Here is an 8619-nt window from a genome sequence, read left to right on the forward strand (position 1 = left end):
TCTCCACCGCCATTTCTTCATAATCCCAGACCAACACTTCTTTTTCTTCTCCTTTCACCTTGAGAAATCTTCTTCCCATTCCATGCTTACTGTTATTCCTTCCTGTCTTTAAAATCACCGAGGGGCTAGTCCCAAGCCAAGCCACCATCTCTGTCCACCACCAATCCGATCACCCTCTACTCCAATCCCTGTGTCGTCAGCCGGAGTAGAGGAAAAAAAAATGTACAGACTAATAGAAAAGCTCCCAAACTTCCAAGTGCCACCGCTTCTTCTGAGCCTGTTCTAGTTTTCCTCCTCTTTTTTCCCTGTTCTTTCACCCGTGTCCCTGTCTCTGTTCCATTAGTTTTTTTTTTTTTTTTCCTTGCCTGTCTTTCCTGCTGTGCCTCTTCTTCGTCTTGATCGTCTCTACAAATGGTTGTGGACGATGAAACCTGGTGGTGCTCCGGAGAGCCTGCTCGCTCCAACTTCTAAGCTCTTGCCATTCCCGGCCATGGTGCAGCTGGAACGCAGCACCGGACTGTCAGTCTTCTCGACAAACTTTACAAAGGAGTAATCGAGGACGTCTGCTGCCGCCGAGGAGCCCAGATCCTGGACTGACCCCGCGCTTGCTCGCCTCACATGTTTCGTTGTTGTTGTTGTTGTTGTTGTCGTCGTCTCTACATTATTTCCTGCTGCCGAAGAAGCTAAAGCCAGCTGCTGCCTAAGTCGTTGCTGCTGCTGCTTCAAGAATCTCAACCTCTGGATCTCTTTCTTCAGGGCCTCGTTGTGAGCTGTAAAGCGAAAAAAGAAAAAGAGTGAAAGTTAAACAACGACAGGCCAGAAAATATAGGAAAGGAGATTTTGCAAAGTGGTGGCTGCTTTACCATCTTTAATCCGGGCATCCTGAGCCAGACCAGCAACGTTCTGCTTGAGGGCTGCGTTGTCCAAGTGAAGCGCCAGGCGCTGGTGCTCGAGCAGTGCCACTTGTGTCGACAGCCCAGACACCTCATTCTGGAGAAAAGAAAAGCAAAACATTAAACGAATGATTGATTACAAGTGCTTCAGCACAAAGCTGCACACAGCGGTACCTGTAAGTCACTGACGTTACCCTCCAGCTCATGAATGTATTGAAGTTTTCGCACTCTGGAGCGCTGGGCTGATTGCCTGTCCCGCAGAAAAGAAAAACAGAAACAACAACCATTAGAATGATAGCCAGAAAAATCCTAGAAACCAACCAGAGAGAAAAGAAAACCACACAGATAAATCTTAGAAAGCAAGCACATATAAAATCGAGAAGCAAACACAACCATAGTAGCTAGCAAAACGAGAAACAAAGAGAAGGAACAGAGTTATTACCACCTTAAAGCCAACGATAAAAACCAAACACAAAGGTAAAATGAGAAAAACGAGAAGGAAAAAAACAATCAGACAAAACGAAATGAGCTAGTGTCCTGAAAAATACGAACAAAGAGAAGAGAAAGCCACAGTTAGTATGACACAGGTCCTAGAGGAGGAACAGACCACCACCGAAGTGCCCAGCCTACCAGCAAAAGGAAGCCAAAAAAAAAAAAAGCTATCTAAACAATATCTTACCTCTTGGAGCGCTTGGAATCAGCGCTCTGATCGCCCTGGAGCTGTGACTGCTCGTTGTCATGCTGCTGCTCGGCGTCATTCCCCATCCTTGATCCACCAACGTAGCTCAAATCTCCAGGAAAAGTCCGGAAGGGATGAGGAGCTCTTCGATCTTGCTGAGACCATCCTCCATCGGATATCTGGACGACGTCGCTAAACATGGCCGCGAGCTGCTGTTCTTCCCGATCGAAGTAGCACTCGTCCTCCTCGGCAATGTCATCGATCTTTCGGAGGTTGGATGGAGCCTCCAAGAAGGTGATGCTGTCGCTGGCGGATCGCCTGTGAGACGCGCGCGACGGCCTCTCGGGCGCCTTGGGCGAATCGAGCAGCTCCTCGAGCCAAGAGGGCTCCACGTCCGGGACAAAGCTCGCGGATGGGCTCCGGCGATGGTGATGCGCCACAGCCGCGGCGCCATAGCCAGGAACTCTAACCACGCATCCAGGGTAGGGCGGCCCAACGCACGGCTGGGACGACGAAGTAGAGGATGGAATCGCTGGACTCTTCGGCGGGAGGTGATTGAGCGCCATGGAATGCCCCCAGTTTACACACCTTGAGGAGGATTTGTCGCTTCGCCCGAGCTGCGAGCTCGACATTCTTCGCTGCGATGGAGTGGATTGATCGATCCCTGGACGATAAAAGAAGGAAAAAGCATGCAATCCCGGGAATCGCCGAGCTCCACCGAGCAAGATCTAGGGTCCACAATCCAGATCTAGAGCTGTGGATCCCTCCTTGGCGCTAACCCTAGAAATTTCTCCAGTGAGGCCGCAGCCATCGTCTACTCCCTCTCTCTCTCTCTTCTCTTGTTCTTTAATGTGTAATTTCAAGTATAAAGGACGTCACGGGGTAAATTCCGCGATGGATGGTTGCGATTCGTAGTTTTCGAAAGAACGGTCAGGATTTGGTGAAACCCACGAGATGATGACTGGCTGGGATGAAATGCCTGGCAGCAGACGGCTAAGATCTGATGTAAATTTCCTGTCAACAGCTGGATCCTAGACGATGTATGTGGCGGAGTTTACATTAATCCAGTTGTTAAGTGGCAATGATAATGATGAATTTGTCCGTGATACAAACATACCATGTGAATGTGGGTAGATCATGCTGATTAAAAATTAAGTGTACATACTATTTGATTTTAGGGCAAAGTTCCAGCTAGGGTTTTGGGCTCATGGAAGAGAATGCGAGGCGGTGGAGGGGAAATTTGCGCGCGATGAAAGAGCGAGTGAGGGATCGCCTCTGCGCAGCGCAAGCACACAGTTCTCTCAGGCAATCGCAGCAAAGATCCGGTGTGGTGCGTGGAGCAGCGCTTGGCAGGGCCAGGACGGGGTTCGTAGTCGCCAGGGTATTCAAGGGAAACGTCGTGTTTGCGCGGGTTGCCAAGAATCTGCGGCAGCGACAGCGGGCGTGGAGGAAAATCTCGATCGCCGATCGCATTCCAAGCTTCCGGAATCTCATCGCTGGAGCTTTCGGTGGAGCGATTCTTGTCGGTGGCTCCTCCGCTCACGCCGAAGCGCATGAAGCTCCACAGGGGTTCTTGGAAGAGCTGGCCACCAGAAGAAAATTCTTCAAAGGTGAGTGGAAACTTTCTCTACACAGTCCTTAACTTTTGGACAGGCCGGGGCGCTGCAACTATCGACGATGATCTAAAGAAGAAAATTTCCGAGGACTCTCCAACCGTCCGTGTTCTTCGTGCCATAGCTGTTCCAGTTCTCGCAAATGTTTGCCATGTTTTCATGCATGGACTTAACCACACTGAGGTTTGTGGCTCGTCTCTTCTCTCGATTTTTTTCTGCCACTTACTTCTAGCAAACAGGTCTATGGCTTGGAGAAGCTTGAGAAAGCACTTCTACATCGCCCCCAAAGCACGGGTCTACTAACGGTGAGCTTCTCTTTTCATTTCTCTTCTGTTCTCTGGTATGATGTTCTAACGCAGTTTTTACTTTCGTGTAGCTGAGCAATCACGTTGCCGCAATGGATGATCCTTTGGTCACAGCTTCTTTACTATCGCCTCAGATTCTGCTTCATGAAAGGATGCTAAGATGGACGTTGTGCGCTACTGACCGATGTTTCACGTCCGTGCCCAAGTCTATCTTCTTTACGTCTTTGAAGGTGCTGCCAGTTTCTCGCGGCAAAGGCATTTACCAGGAGGTATACTTTTTTCTTGTCTCTGCAACCTTTGGAAAGTCCACTGACGCGTAGTAAATTTTCTTACAGGGCATGGACCTTGCGCTGGAGAAACTCAACCACGGAGATTGGGTACACATTTTCCCCGAAGGCAGTCGATCTCGAGATGGTGGGAAAACCTTGGGAAATGTGAAACGAGGGGTTGGGAGGTGATCTTGTGTGAGCTTTTTCTTACTTGCTGCGAGCTATCTAATGCCCCTTGTTTTGTGTGATGAAGGCTAGTCATGGATGCGAAGGAGACGCCTGTGATCATCCCTTTCATGCACGAAGGCATGCAAGAAGTTTTGCCGATTGGTAGCAAGTTCCCGCACATCTGCAAGAAGGTATTTGTCTCGTCTCGTGTTCGTGTTCCTTCACAGAGCTTTCTTTGCAGGTGACTGTTCTTGTGGGAGATCCAATTCTCGTGGACGATTTGCTTGCCAGATGCAAGGACCAAGAACTCACAACCGATGCTCTCTACGACGCCGTCGCGCAGCGCGTGGAAGAGAGAATGCGGGGGATGAAAGGCGAGCTACAGCAGCTGGTGGCGAACGAGAGACTAGCCCGCGAGAGAGATCGCAAGCTCTATCTGGCTCGGCGAGCGAGCGGGATCTGGGAGCACGTCGATTGGGAAATGGAAGGCTTTTCACTCCACAGCGACGACGAGACGATCGATCACTCCCATCAGCAGCAGCAGCGCGAATTCTCCGAGATCTCTTCCGGCGACGCAGCAAAAACGAGCTGGATGGATCATCCAATCCATTCCAGCGATCGCGCGCTGGATTCTTCGCCAAGCATCGCGGCGAGATTGAGAGCTTTCGGCGATCCAGCAGCGATGGTTAGCTTCGCGGCACGCGGCATCGCCTGGAACTGGAAGACGCGCGAGTTCAAATATGGTGTCGGCACGTGGACGGCCAGATTGTGTGGAAATCAAGGGCTGGGATTGTAGAGGTTCTCGGGCTTGGGTTTGTGGCGTAGGGTTTGAGCGTTTGTGTTTTATAGCGAGCGAGCTGGTTTGGCGTCGCCAAGGGTTCTAGGCGCTCATATCTCTTCACCGGTTTGCCACACACAGCCGCAAAGGTACGCGCCTCCAATCCACCGATTTGCGGCGTGCTAGGGCGCCGCCGCGAGGCATTTCTGGAGATTTCTCACTCATTTGCCGCGGGATTTTGCCAGATGAATCGAGAGAAGCTGATGAAGATGGCTAGTGCTGTGCGCACCGGTGGAAAGGGCACAGTGAGGAGGTATTTCGGCGGCATTGGTGATTTCGTTGTTTGAGCTGATGGATTTTTGTTTTCTGGCGCAGGAAGAAAAAGGCTGTACATAAGACGACGACGACCGACGATAAGCGTCTCCAGAACACGCTCAAGAGGCTGGGCGTGAACACCATTCCCGGAATCGAGGAAGTTAACATCTTCAAGGACGACATTGTTCTTCACTTTGTCAGTCCCAAAGGTTTGGAACCATTTTTTTTCCTCCATTTTCTTCCAGGCTTTTTTTTTTCTTAGATCCGATCGACCAACCTTTTTTTTCTTCATTACTTCTTTTCACCTTGTTAAATTCTTCCAATTCTCCATTCCCATCGATTAAGTTCTTCCAGTGTTCTCTTTTCCATTCTTGTTAGTCGAACAAGTTCTTCCAATGTTTACTGACGCTCTCATGTTTTACAGTCCAAGCCTCGATAGCTGCTAACACTTGGGTCGTGAGCGGACCCGTCCAGACAAAGAGTAAGCTCCAGAGAAAGTATCAAAGTGTTTAGCTAATCCTTTTTTCGATCGATCGCCAGAGCTCACGGAACTGCTGCCTGGTATCATCAACCAGCTCGGTAAGTTTTGGCCATTGTTCTCGCTTGGATTTGTATTGATGTTTTGCGATCGAATCAATCCAATCGACTGCAGGTTTCTCGGGGCCGGATAACTTGGAGAACTTGAAGAAGATCGCGCAACAATTCAAGCGGCAAGAGAGTGGCGGCGGCGGAGCTCCGCTTGGCACCATCGAGGACGACGAGGATGTTCCCGACCTTGTTCCTGGCGAAACTTTCGAAAAGCCTGCCGCCAATCCTCCCGAAGAGGTTGTGGCAACCGCGTGATACTAGCAGAGAATATTCTTGCTATGTACTTGTAGCCCCTAGGGCATATTCTCCTTTTTTTCTATTTTCCTATCACGCGTCACATATTATTTTTAGGATTTATTAATCTAGCCTATCCGGTCGCACACGTGGCGCGAATCCGAGAGCTTTCTTTTTTTTGAGAACCCTAGCTCCAGGGCGAGGACTTTTGGAGGAGAGGTCCGAGCGAAAGCGATGGCGGCGATTTTCAACAAGCTCTCTACGATTTTCAGCAGTGATGATACGCTGCCCTGGACAGATCGCGAGATGATCAGTGTAAGCTTCGATTTTCGGGAGAATTTGATGGATGCTTTGGAGCAGAGATGCGAGAGCGAGGTCGCCAAGGAAGGAGCTGGAATTACGCCGGAAAAGGATCGCAACGAGAGCCTGATGCGCCTCGCCTGGGCGCTCGTCCACTCGAGAGAGCCGTCTAATGTTCTTCGAGGCATTGCGATGCTGGAAGGTCTGTGATGTTCTTTGTGGATTTCTAGCAAGAATTTAGCTCGAGAGAATTTACAAACAGCTGCGTTTGATAAGAAGGCTGGACCGCTCCAAACGCGAGAGATTCTCTACTTACTGGCTGTTGGCCACTACAGGAATGGTGACTACGTCAAGAGCCGGCGATTGGTCGAGCAAGCTCTCGAGGTAAACTTTCTCGTTCTCCTTGCAAGTTGTTTAAATCCTTTTCATTCCTCGTCTCTCTCTCACAATTGAAAGCTGTGTTTCTTCACAGATTGCTCCCGATTTTCGCCAAGCTTTGATGTTGAGGTCTCTGATCGAAGACAAGATCGCAAAAGGTTAGAGCTTGTACTGGCTTTTCAAAGTGAGAAGTTAATTCTTGGTATGTTTCTCAGATGGAATTATCGGGGTGGGAATTGCGGCAGCGGCCGTGGGACTGGTTGCGAGCGGGGTGGCTTGTGTAGTGGCCGCCAGGAAGCGATAACTTCGGACAAGGCCCCGTTATAATTGTGGTAACGTTTTTTGTGTAAAGTGTATGCATACCAGATCCAATTCTATTTTACTTGAAGCACGGAGTGTCTTAGACGTCTTTGAATTCTATTCTAAGAGCCTGTTGTGATTTCTCCGAGCGGGAGGACGCATCAAACCTAGCGGCAGTCTGAAAGTGGTGAGAGCAGAATCTTTTTAAAAACTTACAATAAAAAAGAATGTGAAATAAAATTATATTTATAATTTTAATATTTTTAGTTTTTAAATGTTTTGAATGTGTATCTTAAAGAAAATACATTTTTTATGGCTAAAATGTGACAATTGAATATAAATAGCAATTATCCAAGGGTCTTGATTATTAAAAATTTGATAATAATAACAATTTTAAAACTTTAAAATAAAAATTATATTCTTTTAATGAAGAGAGTATTATAAGTTTAAATCTTAGTAATTCAACACTTTACATTCAAAGTTAAAATAAAATATATTGTAAGTTGAAATGCATATTAAATAAAAGCTTTTGGTATTTGCAAATAAATTTTTTTATGTGGAAAACAAAAAAGTCATAAATTTCAATTTATAATCTTTTATTACCCAATTTACACTAACTTTCTTGAACATTTACTAAATTTTATATTAAGTATTTATCTTTTAAAAAGCTATTATTATTATTATTATTTATAAATCTTAAACAATGAGTGAAATTTTATTAGGATTTACTCTACTGGGAGTTGTTACCTCTCTATGACATGCAAAATTAGCCTCAAAATGTAATTTAAACAAATTTCACTATGAACCAAAAAGAACTGAAGTGTAGAATGGTTTACACTAACACAAATAATAGTAATTTTGAAAATATTAAATTTAAATAAAACATTTAATAAAAATCAATTTTTTAAAATTTAAAAACATTATTTAAGAAATGAAAACTTTTAAAAGTATATATTTATTTGAGCATTGGAACTTGTTAAATGTACAAGAAAGTTGTAAGACTCCAAACAAATCATTGTCAAGTCATGTGAAGAAGAAAAATATATCATATATTGCAAATGGCAAAAAGAAAAAGTAATATTCACCCAATTAATACAGTAAAAAATGGATGTCACAATAATGCTTATTTCACCTTGAACACATTGAAACACTGAAGCTCATGTTCTTGAAGGATTGGAAGATAAAGGCTCCCTCAAATGGTGTCCAAGTATAAGATCAATCCATTGGTTGAACATTGGGTGCCACATGAATAAGGTGGAAGAAGCGATGTCAAGGAGGGTGGAGGAAGTGGAGCAAGGCAAGCTCCATCGCTGTTCTTGGCGCATTAAAATCTGAATTTAAAAATGGAAGTTTTATGTTTTAACATGTTACAGAAATTTCTATTATTCTTTGGTTGTATTCTTACTGTTGTAAATAGAACACATGTCTTATATCATGTCAAGATTATAGTAGCTCGGGTACCACGAGCTCATGTTGTTCCAGTTGACACCACGAGATCTTCTGAATGGATTGGCCACACGACTCCAATCTCTGGATGCCAGCTTGAAACAAAACACGTCGTTGCAAGCGCTCAAATCGCCACTGGTGGAAACAAAAGCCACCAAAACAACGTTACCCATCCCAAAAGCAAACCAGCTGCAGCCACCACCCTGCGCCATCAGCCCATGCACGTACTTGTCCGGCAATCTCGATACATCCTCCCAGTTCTCGTTGCTCTTGCAAGCGCAGAAAGGCTGCTCCAGATCCACGCGCCCCTGGGACATCCTTGTAGCACGGCAAGCGGGACAAGTTCCCATCTT

At 46.3% G+C, this 8619-nt stretch overlaps 4 protein-coding genes across 4 annotated transcripts; 3 read left to right on the forward strand and 1 right to left on the reverse strand.

Moving 5' to 3' along the window:
• Window positions 1–52: 52 nt before the first annotated feature.
• On the reverse strand, window positions 53–2391 carry LOC9634098 (basic leucine zipper 6). Its single transcript, XM_002979321.2, has 4 exons — window positions 1573–2391; window positions 1068–1143; window positions 864–990; window positions 53–770 (listed from the first exon to the last, which is right to left on the reverse strand). The coding sequence occupies exons 1-4, from the start codon at window positions 2202–2204 to the stop codon at window positions 406–408; spliced, it is 1200 nt and encodes a 399-aa protein (XP_002979367.1). The 5' UTR covers window positions 2205–2391; the 3' UTR covers window positions 53–405.
• Window positions 2392–2774: 383 nt separating this feature from the next.
• Window positions 2775–5019, forward strand: LOC9634099. Its single transcript, XM_024684281.1, has 8 exons — window positions 2775–3182; window positions 3226–3368; window positions 3425–3490; window positions 3562–3759; window positions 3826–3944; window positions 4013–4118; window positions 4169–4854; window positions 4951–5019. The coding sequence occupies exons 1-7, from the start codon at window positions 2780–2782 to the stop codon at window positions 4721–4723; spliced, it is 1590 nt and encodes a 529-aa protein (XP_024540049.1). The 5' UTR covers window positions 2775–2779; the 3' UTR covers window positions 4724–4854; window positions 4951–5019.
• LOC9660670 (nascent polypeptide-associated complex subunit beta) lies at window positions 4738–5945 on the forward strand. Its single transcript, XM_002979175.2, has 6 exons — window positions 4738–4854; window positions 4951–5018; window positions 5081–5229; window positions 5445–5501; window positions 5561–5599; window positions 5673–5945. Exons 2-6 carry the CDS (start codon window positions 4951–4953, stop codon window positions 5861–5863), a joined length of 504 nt encoding a protein of 167 aa, XP_002979221.1. The 5' UTR covers window positions 4738–4854; the 3' UTR covers window positions 5864–5945.
• A 78-nt stretch (window positions 5946–6023) lies between these two features.
• LOC9660671 (mitochondrial fission 1 protein A) lies at window positions 6024–6911 on the forward strand. The gene is made up of 5 exons (XM_024684282.1): window positions 6024–6157; window positions 6203–6344; window positions 6405–6526; window positions 6615–6678; window positions 6736–6911. Exons 1-5 carry the CDS (start codon window positions 6077–6079, stop codon window positions 6822–6824), a joined length of 498 nt encoding a protein of 165 aa, XP_024540050.1. The 5' UTR covers window positions 6024–6076; the 3' UTR covers window positions 6825–6911.
• The last annotated feature ends 1708 nt before the right edge of the window (window positions 6912–8619 follow it).

The sequence above is a fragment of the Selaginella moellendorffii genome, unplaced genomic scaffold, assembly GCF_000143415.4.
Source record: "Selaginella moellendorffii unplaced genomic scaffold, v1.0 SELMOscaffold_40, whole genome shotgun sequence".
In the NCBI taxonomy this organism is placed as follows: Eukaryota; Viridiplantae; Streptophyta; class Lycopodiopsida; order Selaginellales; family Selaginellaceae; genus Selaginella; species Selaginella moellendorffii.

Coding starts and splice junctions, on each gene's coding strand:
- LOC9634099 (XM_024684281.1), top strand. CDS start 2,780: ATGGAAGAGAATGCGAGGCGGTGGAGGGGAAATTTGCGCGCGATGAAA. Junction 3,369..3,424: donor ATGGACTTAACCACACTGAG/GTTTGTGGCTCG, acceptor TCTAGCAAACAG/GTCTATGGCTTGGAGAAGCT. Junction 3,760..3,825: donor GCAAAGGCATTTACCAGGAG/GTATACTTTTTT, acceptor ATTTTCTTACAG/GGCATGGACCTTGCGCTGGA.
- LOC9660671 (XM_024684282.1), top strand. CDS start 6,077: ATGGCGGCGATTTTCAACAAGCTCTCTACGATTTTCAGCAGTGATGAT. Junction 6,158..6,202: donor CAGATCGCGAGATGATCAGT/GTAAGCTTCGAT, acceptor GCTTTGGAGCAG/AGATGCGAGAGCGAGGTCGC. Junction 6,679..6,735: donor CGAAGACAAGATCGCAAAAG/GTTAGAGCTTGT, acceptor TATGTTTCTCAG/ATGGAATTATCGGGGTGGGA.
- LOC9634098 (XM_002979321.2), bottom strand. CDS start 2,204: ATGTCGAGCTCGCAGCTCGGGCGAAGCGACAAATCCTCCTCAAGGTGT. Junction 1,144..1,572: donor GATTCCAAGCGCTCCAAGAG/GTAAGATATTGT, acceptor TCTGCGGGACAG/GCAATCAGCCCAGCGCTCCA. Junction 991..1,067: donor GTAACGTCAGTGACTTACAG/GTACCGCTGTGT, acceptor TCTTTTCTCCAG/AATGAGGTGTCTGGGCTGTC.
- LOC9660670 (XM_002979175.2), top strand. CDS start 4,951: ATGAATCGAGAGAAGCTGATGAAGATGGCTAGTGCTGTGCGCACCGGT. Junction 5,019..5,080: donor GGAAAGGGCACAGTGAGGAG/GTATTTCGGCGG, acceptor TTTCTGGCGCAG/GAAGAAAAAGGCTGTACATA. Junction 5,600..5,672: donor TGGTATCATCAACCAGCTCG/GTAAGTTTTGGC, acceptor AATCGACTGCAG/GTTTCTCGGGGCCGGATAAC.